Here is a 23,781-nt window from a genome sequence, read left to right as displayed (position 1 = left end):
GGGGTGTGGGTACCCCTGTGTGGGGCTGAGGAGTGTGAAGAACAGGAGTCAGCGCCTGTTTGGGAGGTGCAGGTGAGATAACAGATCCAGCACACTGCTGTGAGCGGTGCTGCAGGGACTCAGCTGGGGTGTGCAACCACCTGGGAGCCAGCTCTCCCCTCCTTCCCTCTTCAAGGGGAGCCCCAAGCCCCACCTGCAGCTGAGGCCTTGGTGGGGCAGCTGTGCCTGCGCCCATCCTGTGCCCCCCAGGCTGAGCACCTCCTTCCACAGAGTCCTGAGGAGGCAGTGGCCGTCCCCCTTGCCCCATACCCTGCCCAGACAGGGACACACGGACCATGATCCAAGGTAGCTCTCACAAATGTTCTTAATTAAGGGGAGGGGTCTCCCAGGTGGCTCTCAGCCATGTCCCCACCCCCTGCTTGGACCCACAGCTGCTTGGAGCTCTCAGCCACCACAGTCCCATGTCCGTAGCCCCCTCAGCCTGTCTTCTTCACGACGTGGATGAAGTAGCAGGGCACGTGGGCCTGGCCTGGCGTGTAGGGCTGGAAGTCACCCAGGACAGTGTGCTGGCACTTTCCCTGGAAGGCTCCTTTCAGCAGGGCTGTGAAGGCCTCCAGCCGGTGTGGGTAGTAGGAGAGGCGGAACTTGCTGCAAGGAGGCAGTGCTGGTGAGGCAGGGGACAGCAGGGGACAGTGCCAGCCACCCCCCACGCCCAGAGCCACCACCTCTGCGGCTCTTCTCACCTCAGCTCTGGGTCTGCCCCTGCCTCAGTGGGAGGGACCTGCACCGTGTAGTCCAGGGTCACCATGTGTGCCTTGTTGTTCACCAGCAGCACCGAGGTGGTGATGTCCTTGGTCAGGTCGCTCTGGGAGAGCACAGGAAGATGTCTGTGTCCTGTGGGGACTCGGTGGCCCCCAACCTGGGCACAGTCCTGCTGCCTGGCCCCTGGCCCCCAGCCTGGGCACAGTCCTGCTGCCTGGCCCCCTTGAGGCCGTGGGGCTGGGGCAAAGGGGATTGGGATGGGGCAGGGTGTGCCAGCCACTGACCTTGTAGTAGATGTTCTTGCCGGGCGGCGCGCAGCCCGTGGCCAGGATGTGATCGTAGTTGCGGTGGTCGATGATCAGGACACCCCCAGGCCTCACCATGCTGGCAATGTTCCTCAGGGCCAGCTTGTGGTCACTCTGGTCCCCTGGAGAGGAAACTATGGCGTCTCCAAGCACTGGCTGTACCCCACTGGCTGTACTGGATATGCCCTCATCTTACCCGTACACACGTACACATGCACACACAAATACCTGCCCCTACCATCTGCCCCCAAATCTCAGCTTGGAGAACCCACAGCCCCACCCGTGGCATGAGCTCAGGCACGTTCTCAGCCTCACTGGAGCAGAGCGTGCCACGTGGGAAACCCACCACCCGCCTGTTGTGGCACAAGTCTGGGTGTGCCTCCAGCCTTGTCACAGCAGTACATTGATGCACAAACCTCCACCATGAGCATGGAACCCAGTGGGCCCACTCATGTCACAGACTGGAGCAGTGGGGCCTCAGCTCCACCCTCCCTAGAGATGCACCATGAAAGAGCAGCTCCACTGTGTGCAATCCCGTCCCAACAATGCCATGACTTGGGACACGTTCTCAGCTTGCTGGAAGACACCATGCACGCACAGGTGCTCCCCCTCTTCTCCCCTGCCCCAGCTCACCTTTGAAATCAGGCAGGTGTGCAAAGGAGTTCCCCAGGCAGATGACTGCATCAAACCCATCCCCTGGCTTCTCCAGGTCCTTCTCCAGTGTGAGCCAGTTGGCCTCCTCGATGACTGCAGCACAGGGAAATGGATGAGGCCAGGGACACCCAACAGCCTCCCCTGCCTGCGAGACCCCATCCCAGCATCACCCAGCCCTCCCCAGACCCCTGTGGCTGCTCGCTCTGCCTCTGGCCACCAGCCAGCCAGGCAAGGACCATGGCTTGTCTTTGCCGAGCAGCTGGCACTGTCAGGTGCCCGCAGCAAGGCCACCGGGCCGGCGGCAGTCCCACACGAGTGGCCTGAGCACTGCTAGGGGTCATGGGCAGTGCACTGGGGCAGTGTCAGTGTCTGCAGCCCCTCCCGGCCCCCACAGCCCCCGCACCCCATCGGTCGAAGGGCTCCTCCTTGCGCCGCTCCCAGCGCTCCTTCAGCGCGTACTTGAGCATCTTGTCGCTGGCATCGACGCTGGTCACCTGGAAGCCCTCCTCGAGCAGCATGATGGAGTCCACCCTGGGGACACGGCTGTCAGCGGGGCCGGGGGCAGCACGGGGGCCGGGGAGGGGGGCTCTGGGCATGGCCGCGGGCAGCGAGGCCCCGGGAAGCAGGGGGAAGGGACACCTGGGAGCTGGGCGGGAGCGGGGCCTCACCCGGTGCCGCAGGCCACGTCCAGGACGGAGCGGCAGCGGTGCTGGCGGAGCAGCGCCAGGAGCCAGCTGCGGTACTCGGCCGTGCGGTCCCGCGTGTCCCCGATGTACAGCTGCCACACGCGGGCCGCCCGCCCGTCCGCGTACTGGTCCGGCAGCCCCTCCGCCGCCACTCCCAGCGAGCGGGTCCGGTACACGCTGTCCACCATCCCGCCGCCGCCGCCGTCAGGGACCCGCACCCGGACACCGACACGGCCGCGGCCCCTCAGCCCGGCTGCGCCGCGCCCCCCTGGCCGCGCCCCGCCCCCGCGCGCCCGCCAATCCCCGCCGCGTCCGCCCCCGCGCGCCCGCCAATCACCGCTCGCGCCGCGCCCCTCCCGCCCCCCCCGCCCAGGCCACGCCCCCCCTGGCCGCGCCCCCACCAACGAGCGCCGCCCGGCAGCGCTCGCGCCGCGCCCCCTCACGGCCCCGACCTTTGCCTCGGCCGGGTCAGGGCCCGGGCCGCGGGGCCCGCCCGCCCCTCACCGGCCCCTCCCCTGGCCGCGGGAGCCGCCCGCCCCTCACCGGCCTCTCCCCGGGCCCCGGGAGCCGCCCGCCCCTCACCGGCCCCTCCCCGGGCCGCAGCAGCAGCGCCGATCCCGCACCCAGCAGCAGCAGCAGAAGCAGGGCCGGCAGTGGCGGCGGCGACTCTGGGGAAAACGTCTTTATTTACAGTCCCGGCGGCGTGCGAGGAGCCGGCGGCGGGGCAGCGCTCGCGGGCTCCCGGAGCTGGAGCCCCCGGCAGGGATGCGGCAGGGCTGGGTCCGCGGCGGCTCCGTGACACCGAATCACGGGATAGCACCCAGGCTGGCCAGGCGGGGCCAGGCGCTCCGGTCTCCCCCGGGTCACAAGTCCCTTTTCCTTTGGTACCCATAGGCACAGCGGGGTGAAACCCCGGAGCGGGCGGCCCCGGGGGCAGGGGCTGCGTGCCTACAGCTCATCGGCTGGGCTGTGGGTGAGCGGAGCCTGCTCCTGGACCCCCTCCAGGGCCTCCCCTGTGTCCGGAAGGCTGGCAGCTCCCTCGCGCTCATCCTTCTGACCCTTTTTCTTCTTCTTCCCGCTCTTTTTTTTGCTCTGCTTCTCCCCCACGCTTGCCAAATCACCCTTCTTGCCAGTCCACTTCTCTGCCAGGCAGCCTAGGGAAAAGAGGAGAAGAGGGGGGCAGCAGGGGCTCTGAGAGAGGCAGGACTCCCATGCTTTAGCAAGGCTCCCCTGCCCTCCCGAGCATTCCTGCATTGTTTCAGCCCCTGGAAGCAGCCAGGACTTACTTGTGTCCTTTCCTTTTAGCACGTGGTTGGCACAGAGAAACTGGGAGAGATCTTCTGTCTGGTGGTGCCTGTACCAATCTTCGATCACATCTTCATACTCCTCTACCAGCACATCGCACTAGGGGAGAGAGGAGAGCCCAGCTCCAGACACGTGCTGGTGTGGCAGGACCAGGGCCAGGCTCCTGCCACAGGTCCTGCCAACATCCTGCTCCCAGGATGCTCTCCCCCCTTCCATTCCAGCCTACAAGGTCACAGCAGCCACTGAGGGCCAATCGCACAGGGTGGGGTACCTGCTTTTTGAGGTCAGCCACTTCAGCAGAGGTCTCATTCCACAGCTCGTAGGGGATGTCCATCACTACCTTGACACCCTTGTGCACCAGATTGTGCAGGGTCTCGAACGTCTCTGACATGCCCTGAGAGGGAGGGAGCAGCACGGCCTGGTGAGGTGGGGCTCCCACTCTCTCCACACAACCCTGCCCAGCCATGCAGAACATGCAAACCAGATCCCTGGGGGCATCAGCATTACCAGGGGGGAGTTCAGGTGGCAGCGAGTTCCCCTCTGCAAACCTGGTCCCAAACCCCAGAGGCAGACAGCCCGAAGCTCCCTCCATGCCTGCTCACTGCCACCAAAGACAACACCCCACATCTGACTTGGGGGGCAGCGTGGCCTGACCTGCCAGGCACTATCAGGGAGTCCAGAGGATGGGAAGAATGACCCTGGTTTGTCACTCTGGCAGTGAAGGGATGGATGGGTGAGGCACATCTGGGAGCAGGAACTGGAGGAACGTCCCTCACCTTTGCAAATCTGTTACTGCCGCTCCTCTCCTTGTGCAGGTTGTAATCCAACAGCCGCTTGCAGATGTTCTCTGTCACCTCAATTAACCGGATGTCCCTGCATGCAGAGAAAGGCTCAGGCTCGGTGTGGGCCCCCAGCAACAGCCAGGGCACAGGGTGAGCCTCCCAAAGGCCCCAGCAACAGCCAGGGCACAGGGTGAGCCTCCCAAAGCCTCCAGGAACAGCCAGGACACAGGGTGAGCCTCCCAAAGGCCCCAGAATCAGCCAGGGCACAGGGTGAGCCTCCCAAAGGCCCCAGCAACAGCCAGGGCACAGGGTGAGCCTCCCAAAGGCCCCAGAATCAGCCAGGGCACAGGGTGAGCCTCCCAAAGGCCCCAGCAACAGCCAGGGCACAGGGTGAGCCTCCCAAAGGCCCCAGAATCAGCCAGGGCACAGGGTGAGCCTCCCAAAGGCCCCAGCAACAGCCAGGGCACAGGGTGAGCCTCCCAAAGCATCCAGGAACAGCCAGGGCACAGGGTGAGCCTCCCAAAGCCTCCAGGAACAGCCAGGGCACAGGGTGAGCCTCCCAAAGCCTCCAGGAACAGCCAGGACACAGGGTGAGCCTCCCAAAGGCCCAGCTCCAGAGGCAGTGACAGCAGAGGGGCCTCCCATCCCACTGCCACTTACGACTGTGTGTACTTGACAGCAGAGCCCTTCCCGTCCAGGAAGCCATACTTGGTGTCGATCACCTCCTTGGTCTTGCCAGTCTCCTCGAAGGCAGATTTCAGCTCCACTGCCACGTACTTGCACACTGTGGGAAGGAGAGAGCACAAAGGCTTTAGGGAATGTCACTGTTGTGACAAACAGCAGCAAGAACCAGCCCAGGAACTGGGCAGGCCAAAGCTGCTGTGAGCACAAAACACATTTTGGCCATCCAGAGAGATCACCAGGAATGGCTCAGCTGCTTTCACTGGAGAACACTGAAGCAGGAGCTCCCAAACCAATGTCTCAGTGTAAACAAGCTGCTGTGGCACAGCTGGAAGTCACACAGGCTCAGCTTTCCCCCCAAAAGCCTCCACCTCCCTGTCACAAGCTGCTCTCCTCCTTTTGGAAGAGCACGGGGTCCTTCCACAGTGCAAGTCCCAGAGTGGCTCAGAGCTCCTCCTTGTGATGGCAGCAAGTCCCACCTGGTGCTGGTTCTGTGCTCTCAGTGCCCTGGGGACACTGGGGCTGTGCTGGGGACACTGAGCAGCTGGCAGGGCTCGCTGGGCTGGGTGACAGCACAAAGTGCTGGCCGTGGCCTCCAGCAGCACAACCTGGGGCTCTGCCTGCAGCAGAGACCACACCATCAACAGATTTAGAACACAGCGCAGGGTTATTTTTATAAAGCTAAAAAAAAAGGCTTTATTTCTTCTGTAAAAAGAGCCAAATAGAGCTATAGAAACAGACAGCAGGAGAAATATCTCAGGGGTTTACAAGTGCGAATGGGGAGGAATGGAAGCCAGGCGTGGTGTGGCTATTCCTCCCCCAAAAACAGGGTCTCAGGAGGCTGGAGAAAGCTTTGTCCAGTGCCGTGGGGTCCTGTTTGTCAGGAGCCACCTCTTCTTCTGCTCCACTTTAGGAGAAGTGCCAAGCTCCAGCAGGAATGGTCTGACAGCAATGAGCCAGTGTCTTCTGCCAGGCAATTATGTGAGCTGAGAGATGCCCCAGGCAGGAAGAGAGTGAGGTGGCTTCTCCAGAGCTGCCATGAAGTGTTGAGAAGCCCTGTGTGCACCTCCTGCACAATCCTCTCTCTGCTGGCACAGGGGGCTGGAGGCAACTGTGGGATGATCCCTCCTTCCTGCAGGCCCTTGGATCTCAAGGATGTCCCCCTCCACACCACACCTGCTGCAGTGTCCCCACACATGCCAGGAGTGCTCAGTGCTGAGTGCAGCTATCCAGATGCTTCCTGCGGCTTTGGCTGAGCACTGACACGGGTTGGAAGCCTGGGCAGGAAGAGGAGCAGAGTGTGGTCAGTGCTTGTTCTGATGCTTCTCCGAGGTTACGCTGGTGCCACAGCAGAACTCGGACATCAGCATCTCCAGAGCTTTTCCTTGGCAGGGAAAGTTTTGTAAAGAACTCCCTATTTTTTTAAAATTTTCTCTTTGCTGTCCAGCTCCACATGTGCCTGCACAACAAACACAGAGGAAACCGCACCAAGGCAGCAAATGCTCGTCATGACCTACCCCGGACTGCCTGCGAACCAAAGGGATACTCAGACAGGAAGCATCACGGAGACCAAACTGTAAGCAGCGCACACGACCAGTCCCAGCAACGAACCGGCAGGCGATCAAGCGGCTGCCGGTAACGGCGATGCCCGCGGGCAGGAGGCGGGCAGAGGAGCAGCCCGCGGGGGCGCAGCCCCGCACCAGCAACCCCCGGCCCGAGCAGGCAGCGGGCGGCCGCCGATCAGCCCGGCCCCCCCCGAGGCCCCGCTTACCCTCGCACTTGCTGGGCAGTCGCACCCAGTCCGAGTCGTCGCCCCCCGCCAGCGCCGCCGCCATCAGCAGCATCAGCAACGCTGCCCCCGCCGCCGCCGCCATGACTCCGCTTCCGGGGCGCGCTCCCGCCCCGCCACGCCCGTTACCATGGCGACCCCGCCGCGCCCGCCAATGGCGGAGCCGCGCGTGACCCGCGTGACCAATCCCCGCCGGCCGCCGCCAGCCAATCCCGGCGGCGCGCGGCCCCCGTGGCACCGCCCCCGGGCGGTCCCGCCGGGCGCCCACGTGGGAAGGGGCGCGCACGTGGCCGCGGGGGAACCTCGGGGTTGCCCACACAACCCCCCGGGGCCCTCCCTGCCTCTGGAATAAGGGAAACCTTCCCTCCGAGGTACCCTGGGGCCCCTTCCCATCCTCCGGGAAATTCCACGGCCCTGCCACCCACAGAAATTTATCAGCTCCTCTCTCTTGTCTCCTCAAGCCAAGATTCCCATCCTGTACCTCCCCCGACCAACGCTGGGTCTTCTCCCTCCTCCACTTGGGGGTCCCCTCTCTAGTCTCCAGAATGTTTCCAGTGACTGCCACAGCCCTATGCCAAACCGGGGGGACTTACCCTTCATGCCCTCAGCTCTGGGCGAGGAGGATGGAGGTGAGGACGGCATCAGAGAGCAAGACCTTCAGCAGCACCACACGGACAGCCATGAGCAGCGCTGCCAAGGCAGGGGCCGGTGACACTGCAATGGAAGGGTGAGGTGATGCCTGCCACAGACACCCCCCTGCACCCACGTCCTTCCCAGGCCTGCCATGGGGCCATGTTTGGGATCTTTACACATTCCAGAGACACCCTCATGCTGTTCCTGAGGGCAAGCTGGCTCTGACCCAGTTTCCCCATTCTTCCCACCACGGTGAAGCTTCCCTCCCTCTTCCCCAGTCCCACAACACTGGGAAAACCCATCCCAACCACGACATATCCCCAGCCAAGCCACTGCCAGGGCTTTCTCCCTGGCAGCTGACATTCCCAGCAGGCAGGGACCAGAGACTCACCAGCTGTGCTACAGAGCTCTGCCGCCTCCTCGTTGCCTGTGGGATGAAAGAGCAGCTGGGAAGGCAGTGGCAGCCCAGCACCAGGTGCATGTCAGAGCCAGCCACAAACCCCTTCCTGTGATCGGGACGGCAACGTTTGCCCCTAGAGCTTCACACCTGCTCCCTGCCGGCTCCAGAGGCCCTGCCCTGCCCTCCCTCCTCGGGAGCCGGCAGGGCACCCACTGGGCTGGGCAGCAGCGGCCAAGGCAGGCAGAGGGGCGGCAGCAGGGCCATACCCGAGATGCGGATGGGGCGGGAGCTGTGGGACGGGGAGCTCCTGTTGGCCCCCACATGGCAGGCGAGCTCCCTCTCGCGCGGGGGGTCACTGGAGAGGAGGGAGACGGAGCAGACGGATCCGCCATCCTCCTGGGAGGCGCCATAGGCAAAGGACTGCAGGACGCTGCCGTTCCCACCGGAGATCCACACGGCGTGGCCAGAGCTGGGGGCCAGGTCGCTCACCACGCACACCACCAGCTGCCGGCGCTGCCCGGCCAGCACCATGCTCAGTGGCGGGGTCAGCGTGGGCAGTGGCACGGCTGCCCTGCCAACTGAGGGAGACAAGGTTTAGGGGCACCGCTTCCCTCACACATCCCGCCCAGCACGGCTCAGCCTTTGCATCCAGGCCGGGTGGCACCCCGCCTTTCCGCCTCCTGGCTTTGTCCCGGGGGTACTCACGGGTCAGGAGCGGGAGCAGAGCGGCAGCCAGCAGCACCCGGAGCAGCTCCATGGCAGCTGCAGCGCTTGGGGCCGCCGGGGCTCAGCCCCCGCCCGCAGCTCCAGCTGCGCCGCCCACCGGGGGCTGCGGGGCCCTCCCGCCGGGGGTACAGCCCCGCTCCGCCCCGCCGGCGCCGCTGCTGCTTCCCACGGAGCGAGTCCCGGCCCCGGGGGTGCGGCACATCGGGACCTCGCCCCCGGGACACCCCCTCCGCCTCCCGCCCGCCGAGCCCCGGGAGCAGCCCCGGCCCAGCACAGCGCTGCCGGCAGGTGAGGAATAAACTACAAAAGGACTCTGGGCTGCACCGCAGGGTACGGCTGTGCCCGGGACACACGCGGTGACCAGGGCAGGTGGCACCTGAGACAGGGTAGGGTGGGTGGCAGCTGCTGGGGACTTAAGGAGGACGAGCTCCTACAAGATCCATGTTTGCACATGCACGAGCCAGGCTGGAAATGCATCTGTTTTATTCTTCTTCAGCCAAATGCACCAAAACAAACCCCAAAGCCCAGCACTGCTCGGCTTGGTGACACCAAACGCTTCCAGGACACACCTGGCAGGGCAGCCTTGGTTACTTGCAGTCAAGGCTGTGGCTTCACGCAGCAGAACTTTGTGCCACCTTCTTTATGACTCAAGGCACGTGTATTGAAATAAAAAGAAAACAAAACATATACAATAACTTCAACACAACCCCATCATTAAGGTATACATTTTTCAAAGATTTTTCTTGAAAAAAACAACAAAATTTTCTTTTTGTAATTTCCAGCATTCACCTCATGCTGTTTTATGACCTCTTCATACCTACAGTTTCAGCCCGAATTCAAAGAACCCCATCACTCTCAACCCAGGAGCTTGGGTGGAGCAGCAATATTGCCTGATTTTCATACACATCTCAATAGCTGGTGATCCTTTAGGAAGTCCAAACAAACCAACAGAGCCATCTTTCCTTGCCCTACCTACAGCTTGGCAAGCACCCTGTCACAATACAAACATCAAATTCATCTGGAATTCTTTTGAAGAACCTGAGAACTGACTTAATACCTGAAACTCAGCGACAAGACTTGATATGTGCTTCCTCCCTCCAACCATCACCACGCCAAGGACCAAGCTACTCCACATTGAGCTTTGTTTTGATGTTCATGGCCGCCAGCTCAGCCACGAAGTAGCGGAAGACGTGGGGCACAGGGACCACCTCGATGGCATCCACCTCGCCGCAGACGGAGCAGGAGTACCTCCTGCTGCTGGTCACGGAGGCCTGGGACAGTTTCTCCAGCACAGGGGACGTCATGCTGCCGCAGCTGGTGCACACGTAGGCCACGGAGCCGTCGGAGCAGTTGAAGAGGCGGTCCTGCAGCAGGAAGGACGTGCCATGGGCCAGCAGAGCGTCGCGCTCCATCTCGCCGAAGCGGATCCCCCCTTCCACGTTCCTGCCCTTGACGGGCTGGTTGGTGACGGCGTCTCGGGGCCCCGTGGTCCTCACCTGGAACTTGTCGGAGACCATGTGGCGCAGGCGCTGGTAGTACACCACGCCCACGAAGATGTCTGCCTCCAGCTCCACCCCGCTGATGCCGCTGTACATCTTCTCCGTGCCAAAGTAGTTGTAACCCGCGCCGGCCAGAGTCTCACCGAAGTATTTCAGAGCAGATCTCTTCTCGGTGAAGGTGAAGGGAGTGGCGTCGTAGGACACGCCGTGCAGGGCCGCTGACTTCCCTGCCATGCTCTCAATTAACATGCCAATGGTCATGCGGGAGGGAAAGCCGTGAGGGTTGAAGAGGATGTCTGGAACCATGCCGTTCTCTGTGAAGGGCATGTCCTCCACGGGCCACAGCTGGCTCAGGATGCCCTTCTGTCCGTGCCGGCTGGCAAATTTGTCCCCAATGGTGGGATTTCGGGGAACCCTCACAGTGATGCAAGCCTTCTTGAACTTCCCAGTGCCACGGTCGTTGCTGCACAACCTGACGTTGTCCACAATGCCCACTTCCTTACTCCTGTGGAGGTGGAGGAACAATCATAGCAAAAGTGTCAGGTTTGATAATAATTTTTGGTTTCAAAAGGAAAATGAAGCAAAAAACTTAAACCACTTATAAAATGCCTTTGGACAGCTGAGAAACACCACAATTTTTCAAAGTATTACTCAGCAGTGAGGGAACTCGGAATATATAAGAATTAGGGCAAGGAAGCAATACAAAGGCATCTTCCATAAGCCATTCAGGTACCACTTTCAGGTGATAGGGTAATGTGCCACCCATGATTTAAAATAAGGATTGTTTCAACCTGGTTCATCTGGATCACACTTTGTATCTGGTAAACTGCATCCCACTGCCATTTCCATTGTGTTAAGGCAGCAGCCCCTCTCCCTACCACCAATACATTCACACCATACCAATGGGACCCCAAAATAAAGAACCCAATTCAGTTCCTTCAGTTGAGAGGGAAGTTCAGAGCAGAAAGGGAAGGCAAAGTATGAGCTCTGACAAGCTCCTTGTTGTGCTCCTTCTATAGATGAGCCCTCAGCCTGATATTCCATGTGCCAGGAGTCTGCTGCAGGCTTAACTGCTATCATGCCCACATACAACCAGCACAGGCAAATCACCACAAAAACATCCTCCTGGGATAAGCCATCTCTGCAGCACACACTGGCTTAGAGAAAAGATGTGACACCTGCCTGGGAGTCACCTTCATGCTCCCTGTCATGCTATGGATACTATTATGTTAGGAGAAAAGGGAGCATCTGCAGGGAAATGTGAGCAGAGCCAGGAGTGACAAGCTGTACTTACTTATAGTACACAGTGAAGGTCTCCCCCGTGTTGAGGTTCATGAAGCTGTAGAAGGGGTCCCCAGGCTGCAGGATAGACCCCACAAAAGGCAATCCATCAGCATCCAGCTTCTCCCCAACGTTTGGATCGCCAGGCCTGATGCCAAATACTAAATTATCTCCTGCCCTGCTGGCTTTAAGGGAAAGGTCAATGCTCTCTGCCTTGATAACACTTCCATAAGCAAATCCTCTCTGCCAGGAAGATTTATTTACGATCTAAAAAGGAGAAACAAAAGGCTGTTAAAGACTTGCTGATCACTTCAAAGAAAAGATTTACAAAGGTAAGCATCAGACCAAAATACAAACACTGCCTTTTTAAAGCCTCCCAGTAAGTCACCACTCCAAAAAGCTCAAGCCTCACATAACACCAGTATTTTTCAAAGCTGGAAGGCCACGGCCTTGGACAAACAAAGCTCTGCTCTACTCCCAGCACTTCCAGCATTGCCTGCTGTAGCAACACAACCACTGTGCTGCTGAATCTGCCCAAAAGGTGTGAGCACCAGCACACACAGAAAGCAGGGTCCTCTCAGCTGAGTATCACCCCTACTCCCAGTGCTCCACATCTAATTCATTCACAGGTGTGAATGAATTGGGATTTTTTTCCTTCTGGTGGCTTACCATTGCATCTTCCATGTCATAGCCACTGTAGGAGATGACAGCCACGATGGAATTGGTGCCAACGGGATAGCTGTCCATCCCATAATAGTCATACATGCTGGGCCTCACCAGAGGGCTCTGGGGGGTGTGCAAGTGGTACAGCTTGTTATCCGAGCGATCCTTGTAGTTGTAAACAGGAAACCCCATGGTCTGCTTTCCTGGAGGGAAGGAGGGAAACTTGGATTTATTCCTCTGTGTATCTTGTTCAGAAAAAAGCTGGAAATACTTAGAAATTTAGAGGAATTATCAATCTTAACTCCCTTGGAATTTAATAATTGTCCTAAGCCCAGCTCTAATTTTTCCATGAACCACAATACTCAATGCCTTTCACAGCATTTCATAAGGACTACATCTAATTTTGTTTTCTTTTCTGCAATTTCAAAATCCCCACTAAGGTTGGTGTGGTGTTTCTGGTTTTGCTTACTTGGAGATTTTTTTTTGTATGTTTACTTGTTTTGTTATTTTTGGGGGGCATGTATGTGTGTCTTCCCCCCAGTGCTTCCCAGAGTAAGGCTCGTGTTATGTATTTCCAGGCCAAAAAGCATTTGCTTCTGCAGCATAAATATCCTGGCAAGGGAATGGAGTTTTGAACAGTTATATTGCTAATTACAGAAAAATAAGAAAGAAGTAGTGTTTTAAGGACATATATATATATAAAAATAAAAATATATAATATATAATAAAATATATATTAAATATATATAATATATAATATATATTTAAAATATATAAAATATCTATAAAATAATAACGATAAAAATAATAAATATAAAATAGTAAACATATTTAAATATATATATATATAATATATCAAAGTATATATAAAATAAAAATATATAATATATATATATTTAGAAAAAAAATATATATTCAATACACTAGAGGTGTTAATGAGGTGTTAATCCCTCTGCCCAAGGTCTTGCAGCCCTGGGTACTTCAGCACTTACCCATCTGGCACTGGTACATGTTCCGTGGACTTTGGTTGTGGTCAGAGAAGGGAATGAGATTGGCCACCACACTCAAAATGCTGTGAGGGAAGAGTTCCTGGTGAGTGGTCACTCCAGGCACCACCTCTGACTGCAGTGTGGCCACGTTCATGAAGATCTGCAAAGATCAAATTGGATAATGCTTGTACATTTCCTTCTTTTAAAGGGAAGGAAACAAAACAAAGCTGTCTTTCTGTCCATTTCCGTTTCAGCTGTGGGTGTTGCCTGCGCTGTAGTGTATTAGCAAGACAAATCTTGCTAATACCACCTAGGTAAACCACCTATCACAGATTAGCTGCATGGAAGGAAGCCTGAAATACAGAACTGCAGTAATGTGTCCTCCTTTCTGCCTCCCACTTTAATAGTTCCAAGTGGATGAGCTGTCCTGCAATGCACTGCTTGGCTGCCCAGGAGCCATTTGGAAAACAAGATGTAACACAAGATGACATGGTACACACAGCACAGCAATCCTTCACTTCAAATCTTCACAAAGTTAATACCAAGTGCAGATGTGAAGATCTCAAAAAGATCTCTACAGTCCAGCTCTGACATTTACCAGAAATTAATTTGCAGGAGTAAAAAACCCCATTCTGTCACCTATTCCAGCTCTTCAACGCAAGCCTCATCCTCAGCTCCTTTCATAAACATTTACCAAACCCATTTTTGATGCCAGGTACCTCTGTAACATGGGAATATGCAAACCCCACCTGTTCCAGAGTCCCAATCCATTCATTCTTTCCATAGGCCAGGTTCCTGACAGGCCGCACCATCCGGCAAGGGTTGGTGAAAATGAAGAGCCCAGGATACAGGCTGGGTTTTCCTGTCATTGGGATAAGGACCACTTCTGCCCGTGCAGGAAATCTCTTCTCTTGTGTGATCTGTTGGTGCAAAGAAATAACAAGCTAGAAACACAAACCCAGTGTAACTAAACTGCATCTACCTGGTCACACAATGATAATGTCAACCACTGGTGTAGCCACTAATTAAAAAGCTATGGAGAAGAGTTCTTAGAATTAATTTAGAAAAACCTCCACAAAAAAAAAAAAAAAAAAAAAAAAAAAGACAGAATATGTCTTATCTTGCCTTTTCCAAGAAAATGTTCTTTCAAAAACTGTGACTTCATAAACCAACAGACGATACATAAAAAAGGTAACACAAAAGCACACTCCAATACCAATACACAGCCAAAGATAAATTACTGGGTCAGATTAAAAAAAAAAAAATAAAGGAAACTTAAGAAGTTCCAAACATTGCTATTTTCTACCACTGCATGTTGAAGATTTTTAACTAAGAAACATTCCAAACAGGACAACAAACCTTGAAACGGCGGAGAGTTTGTGCAATCTCGGGAGCCAGCTCCTGCTCCACCCAGCCCACCATGGAGCCATCCAGCACAACCCTGTAGCACTCTGAGTAAGGCTGGCTTGGAGCTGCATCAATGGGGGTGACACCTGTGGCAACACGGGGTTGATGGACAGCAAAAAAAAAAAAGGCAAACAAAACACAGGAGTTATTTCTGCACTTCTCAGTTCACACCTAGAAATTTTCTGAGACATCAAAAAATTCTCAGCAAAGCCATAGGCAGATTAAATGGAAAATGAAAAACATTTACAACTTAGAATGTCATTCCCCTCCCCATTTTTCTGATTGAAATAAGGGTTCTCATTATTATTCTCTCATTCTCATTATTCTCTGATTACCTTCATTATTGAAGGTAATCACAAGTGAACTGCAGTTCAATTCAAGTCATTACAAAGTTACTGCTTTTTTTTCAGTCCAGTTTCTCAGAGCTGTGAGAAATTCCCAGTGCAATTCCTTGTGCTTCAGTGAACATCCTCACACTACAGCACTAACACTGAATTTTACAGGCTGATGTGCCTGTACAAGCAATGTGTCATTTACCACTAAGCAGAAGCCCAGCAAGTCAAACTTGATTTTACTTCCCAGCTGAGCAGTGTGCTGTGATGCTGTGTGAAGAACCCTTCCCAGGCACCTCGCTAAACCATCAGGCCAGTGAAACATACCCAGGGAACACAACAAAGGCGGGATGTCTGTCACGGGCACCATCTCAGTGACAATTTCACACAGAGCTGTCATGTGGTTCATGAGCCCACAGGGCTCTCCATCTGGGGTGTCCACGGGGCACAGGAAGCCCCAGGACTCGGGCAGCAGCTTGCGCACGGTCGTGGTTCTCATCTGGGAGAACGCCGCCCCTCTGTGGATGCAGCGGAAGTGGGAGAGGTAGCGGATGAAGTTCAGCTTGTCCCCCACCACACAGAGACCACTGGCCTGCAGCATGCCCAGCCCTAGGGAACAAAGGGGAGATTATGGCAGGAGCTCATCCAGCTTCAACAAACACAGGATGTTACAAGGCAGTTCCTTATTTTTTACTGACAACCCCTGAAGATGCTCACACTGGATTCCAAGAAGGCAGGTGCACGTGCACAGGCAACTCAGTGACCTGTAGAGACTTTAAATTCCAAGCTATTCCTTAAAATCTAGTTCCTTTCACAAACATGAGGAAATAATTGTCAGTGAAGCAATTAGGAATAGGAATTTGCCTATGTTTTACCAAAATTCTGCAGGTTTTTAATCTAATTTCATTTTCTAGTGGGCACTCCATTACAACATTGTCATACTGGATACTTCAGGGAAGCATCAGATAAATCTGAATCTACATCAGATTTCTGAATTTACATCAGATAAACCAGTTTCTCTCCACTTAAGCTCATGTGACGAATGGGGCAGTTGTAATTTAAAAATGCCTCTTCTCTGTCTTACGTTGCACCTTCCAAGAAGAAATAATCTTTAGGAAAGCAAATCGAATTATGGTCACCATTTTGGACAATGTTAAACTGAATTTCAACTATTCATCTGGGTAGAGGCTTTGCTTTCATAACTAACCTGTTCTATAACATACACAATGCCTATGCTTGTGCTTAAATCTTGCCTTTTTTCCTCAACTATCCCCTTCTTCAAACCCCTTTTAGCAATTCAGTTACAGTGTACAATGTCTGCCTACAAGCAGTTGTTTCCAGTTAAGAGCTCAATTTTACATTGTTCCTCATTTTGTTTTATAGGAAAAAAGGAAAATAAAAGGTCACCTCAAGCCTGCAGATTTACCTGTTTTAGACCTCAGGTTACCAGTTGCAAGGAGATACTCAAATGGCTTGGTGAAGTCTGGTGCCAGGCCAAATGCCTTCACCAGGCTGTCTGTATTTAGGCTGATATCTGTCTTTTCTGCTCTTTTCTCCAAAACAAACCTAACAGATTGCAGCCAGGTTTCAAGCCTCTCCTACGGTTTAAAAGTGAGAGATTTAAAATTAAAACAGGACAGGAACGGCTCGAATTAGAACATCATTTGTACATACCACAGAACTCCTCTGAAATTAGCAAGATGGACAACTTTTAAGGAACTGACAGTTTTCCAGACTTATTTCCAACACTGGCTTCATTCTATCAAGATGCTGATGGTATATGTCAACACAGAACTAAAAGGAAAACACCCACCCAACAGCTTGGCAATCACTTCCACCCAGAATGGTGATGAGTCTGGCAAATTAAGCACAATAAGAGAATTTCATAAAGCAGAAACTGTATCATCTGACTACAAGGATAACTGTATATACAGTGCACACTGTGCCTACTGTCTGCTTTAGGCTATTTAGGATCTGAGGATTAAAAAAGAAAGGGGCTGTTAACTCACTCCCCTGCTGATTTGACAGCAAGGGCTAGGCAGGAAAACAACTTTTTCTGGTTCCTGGTAGTTGTTTTTCATAGCACTAAAATGCTTCCCCAAGTTCACTTTCAAACCACACAAGTAGTAGAGATTTTTTTACAGGCTTTCAACAAAACAACGCTAAAGAAAATTCTGGCTAAAGGGGAAAAGAAAGATTATAGAAACATGTAATAACACAGGGAAGTATCTTATCTGGGGATGAGAACTACTATTGCACAGTGAACTTCATGGGACAGTCAAGCTTCTCTACTCCCAGCATCCTAAAATGAGGTATTCCCTACAAATTGAATTGGAGTAGATTAGTAGTAAGTTACCTGTTTAAGTCAGAAGCATGTTACCAACTTTCTGATGTGTAAAGAAATGTAAAGATGTGGGAGCCATGCCCTTACCTTTAAGAACATGAGGAAAAGCTGTCCTGGGGTAAGCACCTCATGATTCATAAGACTGTCTGGATTATCTTCCATGCATTCCCCTTTGGCAAAAGCATAGAGCTTCTGGGTCATCATACAGAGCAGGTAGAACTTTTCAGTTCTATTGGTCAGGTGAATACAGATACAATTGCTGAAGGAAGAGAAAGAAGAAGGACAACTACCATGATCTCTTCATGCTAGCTTCAAGTTCTTCAAGTCTCTCCTAAATAACTGTAAACAACTTTTTTTTTAATAAAAGCCTAACAAGGCAAGTAGATGTAAACTACAAAATATTTCTGTTAGCACTATCAGTGTCCTGACACAGAAACTCCAAATCTCCACTGCTATCAAGCCATGTATGGAAAACTGTGGGCTGAGCAATAGTCTAGCACAAACAAAAAAGGAAAACCACATCTAATTCCTAAAGCTGGAGGAAGAGCAAACACCTACTTTAACAGAAAAATGAATTTTTTAGTTGAATGCCTGCCACACTGACAGTCTCAAAGCAAATTCTTCCACTGCTTTCTAAGTTATCTCACGTAAGAAGATTTTAAAGCATTTCTTTTCTACCATTTTAAAAGAGAAAAATTATTCACAATTGACAGAGATTGTGTGAAATTGATAATAAACTGCAGTATTTTTGTTCACCAAATGGATCAGAGCAAGCTTTAACCTTCTCTTCCTCAACCTTTGTGTCTTTTATCAATGACATCACAAAAATGCCATCTAAATAAAAACTGTCATCCTCTTGTGAAACTGCTTTGGGAATACTTGTGTCAATCCATAAAAACACACATCATCATAATACTCTCACACATGCCTATAAATTCAAGACAATAACACTGGATCCCAGCCACATACAGACCTCAGAATGAAATCTGCAGCCTGTTCATTGCTGTACCACTCAGGCAGGTTGAGTTTCACTCTGAAGCTCTTTCCCAGGTAGTCCAGGACGTTTTGCTGTGTCAAACAGCCAGCATCCACCACTGCTCTCAACATCTCAGTGACACAGTTTGCAAAAAAGGTGTCATCTTCCCTTCCTTTCACCAGCTCTTCAAAAATCTGGTAGTCTGGGAAATTAACCAATGCCTGAGAGACAGAAGTTTATCAGATCAGAAAAATAAGGTCATAACAACATCTGTCTGCAAAATACAGCTAAAGAACTAAGGCATGATTTAGGTTTTCTAGTTTTTTAGTTAACTAAGAACTAACCCATGATTTAGGTTTTCAGTGCTCTAGACAAGGACATTGTCCTTCCACAATGAGAACTGCAAAATGCTGTGGGGTTGAGATGCTTAGAGAGTAATGCAGGGGATATTCATACACTGATAATGATCTCCATCCAGACCATTCATTAGAAAAACCTCACAAAACCGTGAGTGTGTGTCTCTCCCCTCATCTCTTGTCCCTACAGACACTTCCTCTGCTGCAGACTGAGTGTTTGATCAGTGTTGCAGAGTTTGGATGACCTTTCCCAAATCACTGAAAATACTCCAAGTGGAATTAGCTTCTTGTTACTTAAAACAAAAATGCTTTGCAAAACTTCTGTGTTTATTCAATACAAAAATGACAAGCATTCATTGCTTACCTTCAGAGCAAATCCCAAGGGGAGGAAGAACAACTCTTTGCGAAAAATGAAATTCAACATGACACAGCCATTTTCCAAGTAGTGAAGGTTCATATTTATTGCAGTGTGCTCATCCTTGACACAGTGCATCACCACCCCTGCAAAAATCACAACATCAGCACGAGCTGCACAAAACCAAGCGGCTGCATCACTGTGTCATGTCCAAGGGGGTGTGAGACAATTCATGAGGGAAACTTTGGTGCTTGATGACTGAGAACATGGGGCACATGGCACTTCACTGTCAGTGTGCCACTTCAAATAAACACTGGTCTTTAAAAACTTCGTGGAAGATGCACAAAGTTTTTAAAGAAAGACCCAGGCCTCAACTACCCTGTTTGTAACCTTTGGTTGTAGGACAGAGTAACAAACAATCACTGTTCCTAATGGCACTCTTATCTCTGTGTTTGGGTGGCAGTGCAGCAGCAGTGTTTCCTGGTCCAGCTCTACACTATCATCTGCAGGACAAAGAAAAATAAAACTAAAAAGGACCATCTAATCTGGCACTGCCTTGAAATAAACCAGTGTGGAACTACAGTGTGTGCTCAAGCACCATGGTCCAGTCAAATCAGCAACTGGCAACACCCAAGTTTAAAATGCTATTTAACATTTGCTGGCTTAATTCAATTTTAAACTGGTTTTACTGAGTATACATGACAAAGGGAAAGTCAGACAGCTCCCACAAGGCAAGTCCCTGCTTCTTGCTTGGGGCGTGTTTACCCTTTGATTCTTACGTGCAGCAAAAAATATTAACATGACACAAGAACTGTAACAAAACTACCAAAATTCAGCTACAGATGGTCACTCCTGTTTGTCCTCAAGCAGTTGTTAGCAGGATGCTGCAGGAAACTGCTGAGCTTACCATACTCTGTGAAACCCGGGCCTCTGTTTTTCCACTTGTGTCTTGCCATTGCAAGAGGGAAGTTTCGCCTGGGCATAATCAGCATCCTGATCACTTTTTCTAAGCCATTGATTATAAAGTAGCCTCCCATTTCCTGGAAGGAGAAGAGAAATCATTTTAATACACTCAGAAACTCAGAATTGGCATTGTGAGTAAAAGAAAAAAAAAAAGCCTGTACTATAAACAAAAACCAAACATTTAATGGGAAATAGCAAGACATGATTCAGCACTGCTTTTGGAAAGGCTGCACTCAGACTTATGAAGTTCAAATGTAGCAGAGTGCAAGGAAAAGGATGCATGTTCCACAATTTAGAGGAAGAAAAAACCTTTGTGGTCAATGGAACATATCTGAGTAGCTGACATTAACTTTTTAAAGTAATTAAAAAAGGTCTGAAGTTCTCACACTGAGTTTATAAGCCAGAAGGATTTTCAGAGCAAAAGATCTCTGTCTGGTCACACACAAGCTTACTTTTCTGATTTTCTTTTGTAGTTTTCTCTTTTTTTATGAGTTCAAAATGCAGTGCTAAATAAATCTGTATGCAGTGCTAAATAAAACTGTATTCAGTTATAGACAGCTAACATGCTACTGGGGAGACAGGGAAAAAGCTGCAGAAGGCAACTGGGAATGGAATTGTGTCTTTCAATGCCTGTTCTCCAAATCTTTCCTTCTACAGAGTTCCCTTCATAGCACTCTCATTTGCTGTGCAGCAGCTGAGAGTTTCTATACCAAAACTGTAGGGATTGACACCAAACAGATCCCTGTGCTCAAGAACAACTTCTCAAGCTGCTTCATGGAGCCCCCATAAGCAATCTGCTTTCAGGAGAAAATGGGAAGTCAAACTTGAAACAAAAAGTCAAACTTGAAACAAAATATCAGTGTTCAAGCCCTGCAAAGAGAAGGTGAACTGACAAGTGGCTCAGGTAAAACACAGACTTTCCCGACCCTCAAAATCCCCGTTACCTCTTCCTCCTCATGGTGCTGCAGAAGGTCTTGTGGAGAAAAACCACAGAGGTTGCACAATTTGGACTTGACCATGATTGGAATGTACCCCAAGGGCTGTTTGATAGTCCCTTGGGGCATGTCATTCACTGACCAGCTGATGTCTGCCTAAAACAACACAACACCAACAGTGAGCAAGTTAAGTTGCCCTTTTAATGTTTCCTGCTATAGAAACTGTAGCTTTCACACAGCCACAAGCAGTTGGACAGACTTGTAGCACTGTAAAATGGTAGCAATAATAAAAAAAAAGCCAGTAGATTCATGCATAAAGATTACACTCTGGGGAACAGTCAATGTGGGGTTACAGAAGAAAATAAGACAAGGCTGGAGTCAGGTAAAGAAGCTGCTGGCTGAGTGAACAAGGTTGGTCTGGCTTCCTTTGCCTTCCAGACCCTTCAACAAAGCAGCATAAATAAAAAAAGGCAGCCACAGGACAGGAAAGGAAACTTCTGAAGATAACACTTAAAAGCAGAAGAAGACAGCAAGTGTTCACTGAAAAGACATCCACACTACAGGCCTGACAAAATCTTTCCTTTCTTCACTCAGCACGTTCACGAGTGATCTGAAGGGCAAGAAAGAAAAGCATGCAGGAAAGAAAGTCTGTTAACAAGTTCTGGCAGTGTGTGTGAAGGAAAACTGTGGGAGCAAAGAATCCTAACTTGACATGCAGAATGATGGGCGTTGGAAGAGCTGCTGTCCTGCAGGAGAGAAACACTGGCACTGCAACACAGGAACATGGGTTCAACATCTGGCAGCAGCAAAAACGAGTAAACTGAGTCTCAGAAATTACTGGAAAAAGGAAAGGGAATGCTACTGTGCCCCTTTAAATCCACAGGGCAGCCTTACAGGGGACTGGTACAGCCTGATCTACACCTGAAGTGATGATAAAGGGTCTGCAGCTGCTCAGCAGGCTGGGGCTCACATCCTCTACTCTAGGGAAGTGGGAACTGAGGGAGGAACATGGAGCTAAAGCAGCACAGAGGAAACAGGGAGTGATTACTGACTGTTTTCTGCTGATCGTGGGCAGGGAAGGGCAGGGGTTAACCTGTCCCAGCACAAGGCAATGCCTTTTCACACAAGGCACAGCAAACTATTCTAACTGCTCCAAGCGTTCAAAAAATAATTAAACAGACAATGGGGGGGAAAAAAAAAAGAGATGGGAAATAATTCAGGTAAGAAAAACAAAATCAGCTGTAGCTCAGGAAAATCTAAGATCCACTGGGGATACAGCTGTGAACAATCTGCACTGCCCCGCTTTCATTTTCAGATAAGGAACTGCACTTAGAGTGGCTTTTATCATGGCAAGGTGTACAGCTTCAAAGAAATAATAATAATAATAATAATAATAATAAACCCAACAAAAAAGAAAAGCAAAAAACCTGAAAATCCAAGCAAGCACTCCCTTGCACCAGATGCCTCACATAAACAATCAGCTCAGACACAAATACATCTTTTCAATAGAAAACAGCAATGTGCAATCCCTTCACACTGCAAAGGAAAATATTTGCTGGGGATGCTTCCTCCCCAGGCAAATTTCAAAGCACTTCACAAAAACCTTGAACCTGTGAACAGGAGAGATTTATAGCTCTGGACTTGTGCATGGGAGCAACGCTGCTTTTGAAACCTGGATTCCTGCAGGAACAAGATCTGGATTATGCTGCTCTCGGGGATGACACGGGTCTCCATCCAAGCTCTTCCAAGCCGGAGAAATGGGAAAGAAGGGCAGCGGGGCCGGACCACGACAAGTTTGATGTGCGGGGCAAACAGCGAGGCCACACATCATCAACAACGCCCCAGAGCCCGCGGGGGAGCGCTCCCTGAACCCCCCGGAGATCGCTGAGCTGGGAAGGGACCTTTAAAAATACAGCACGGGGCCGGGACAGGGACACGCGTGTGCGGAGCTCGGCGGGGACAGGGACACGCGTGTGCGGGGCTGACACAGGGACACGCGTGTGCGGAGCTCGGCGGGGACAGGGACACGCGTGTGCGGGGCTGACACAGGGACAGGGACACGCGTGTGCGGGGCTGGGATAGGGACATAGGTGTGCAGGGAACGGCCGGGACAAGGACACGCGTGTGCGGGGCTGACACAGGGACACGCGTGTGCGGGGCTGACACAGGGACAGGGACACGTGTGTGCGGGGCTGGGATAGGGACACAGGCGCGCAGGGAACGTTAGGGACAAGGACACGCGTGTGCGGGGCTGGGATAGGGACACAGGCGCGCAGGGAACGTTAGGGACAAGGACACGCGTGTGCGGGGCGGGCGGGCACTTACGGTGATCCTGCCGCGGTAGGTGCTGCGGAGCCCGCGGCACTCAGCCGGGAACACCCTCCTCTCCTGGCACACCGTCCCGGCCGGCACGGCGGGAGGGGCGATGGACACGCCGACCAGCGTCAGCGCCAGCCGGGTCTCCTTCAGCGCGAACTCCACCGAGGGCACATCCTGCAACGGCACCGGGTCAGCGCGGCGGGGCCGGAGGAGGGCCGGGCGCCGCGCCCCCCGCCCCGCGCCCCCCGCACCTGCACGGCGCGATAGACGCCCTCGCTGACGGCGTAGTTGAAGGACTCGATGTGGGCGCTGGTGAGGTCGCGCTGGGTGGTGCCGCGCCGCGGCGGCCGCAGCCGGTGCGGGTCCGGGCGCGGCCCCGTCCCGGTGCCCGCCATGCCGCGCGCTCCTCCTCACGGGAAGCGGCGCGCGCCGGGACCGCCGCGTGCGGGGCTCGCACCGCCTCCCGGCCCCGCCCCGCGCGTGCGCTCCACACTCGGCCCCGCCCCCGCCGCGCGCGCCGCTTCCCGGCTGCTCCAGGAGCGCGTCCATCCCTGCGGCCGCTCCAGGGACACGGAGCGCGTCCCTCCCTGCGGCCGCTCCGGGGACACGGAGCGCGTCCATCCCTGAGGCAGCTCCAGG

General features: G+C 52.7%; 3 protein-coding genes across 4 annotated transcripts; all 3 read right to left on the bottom strand.

Annotated features, from left to right (window-relative positions):
• Positions 1 to 341: 341 nt before the first annotated feature.
• Positions 342 to 2,662, bottom strand: GNMT (glycine N-methyltransferase). The gene is made up of 6 exons (XM_054290263.1): positions 2,390 to 2,662; positions 2,125 to 2,252; positions 1,701 to 1,814; positions 1,047 to 1,189; positions 744 to 865; positions 342 to 648 (listed from the first exon to the last, which is right to left on the bottom strand). Exons 1-6 carry the CDS (start codon positions 2,593 to 2,595, stop codon positions 477 to 479), a joined length of 885 nt encoding a protein of 294 aa, XP_054146238.1. The 5' UTR covers positions 2,596 to 2,662; the 3' UTR covers positions 342 to 476.
• Positions 2,663 to 3,074: 412 nt separating this feature from the next.
• CNPY3 (canopy FGF signaling regulator 3) lies at positions 3,075 to 8,754 on the bottom strand. 2 transcript variants are annotated; one of them, XM_054290261.1, is made up of 8 exons: positions 8,703 to 8,754; positions 8,264 to 8,575; positions 7,989 to 8,024; positions 5,155 to 5,278; positions 4,489 to 4,585; positions 3,984 to 4,106; positions 3,694 to 3,811; positions 3,075 to 3,561 (listed from the first exon to the last, which is right to left on the bottom strand). In XM_054290261.1, exons 1-8 carry the CDS (start codon positions 8,752 to 8,754, stop codon positions 3,356 to 3,358), a joined length of 1,068 nt encoding a protein of 355 aa, XP_054146236.1. In that variant the 3' UTR covers positions 3,075 to 3,355. The 2 variants fall into 2 exon arrangements, with proteins under 2 accessions (XP_054146236.1, XP_054146237.1); XM_054290262.1 differs by lacking the exons at positions 7,989 to 8,024; positions 8,264 to 8,575; positions 8,703 to 8,754 and adding an exon at positions 6,947 to 7,082.
• A 435-nt stretch (positions 8,755 to 9,189) lies between these two features.
• POLR1B (RNA polymerase I subunit B) lies at positions 9,190 to 23,486 on the bottom strand. Its single transcript, XM_054290213.1, has 15 exons — positions 23,394 to 23,486; positions 23,149 to 23,316; positions 20,833 to 20,979; positions 19,833 to 19,965; positions 18,935 to 19,071; positions 18,212 to 18,435; positions 17,326 to 17,497; positions 16,321 to 16,492; positions 15,222 to 15,503; positions 14,515 to 14,648; positions 13,905 to 14,075; positions 13,159 to 13,315; positions 12,173 to 12,369; positions 11,517 to 11,770; positions 9,190 to 10,727 (listed from the first exon to the last, which is right to left on the bottom strand). Exons 3-15 carry the CDS (start codon positions 20,950 to 20,952, stop codon positions 9,848 to 9,850), a joined length of 3,033 nt encoding a protein of 1,010 aa, XP_054146188.1. The 5' UTR covers positions 20,953 to 20,979; positions 23,149 to 23,316; positions 23,394 to 23,486; the 3' UTR covers positions 9,190 to 9,847.
• Between the last annotated feature and the right edge of the window lie 295 nt (positions 23,487 to 23,781).

Source organism: Melozone crissalis, unplaced genomic scaffold (genome assembly GCF_028551555.1).
Source record: "Melozone crissalis strain CALT ecotype California unplaced genomic scaffold, PUWL_Pcris_2 ptg000081l_1, whole genome shotgun sequence".
Taxonomy (NCBI): domain Eukaryota; kingdom Metazoa; phylum Chordata; class Aves; order Passeriformes; family Passerellidae; genus Melozone; species Melozone crissalis.
The sequence above is the reverse complement of the archived record's forward strand: the minus strand, read 5'-3'. Positions and strand labels throughout refer to the sequence as shown.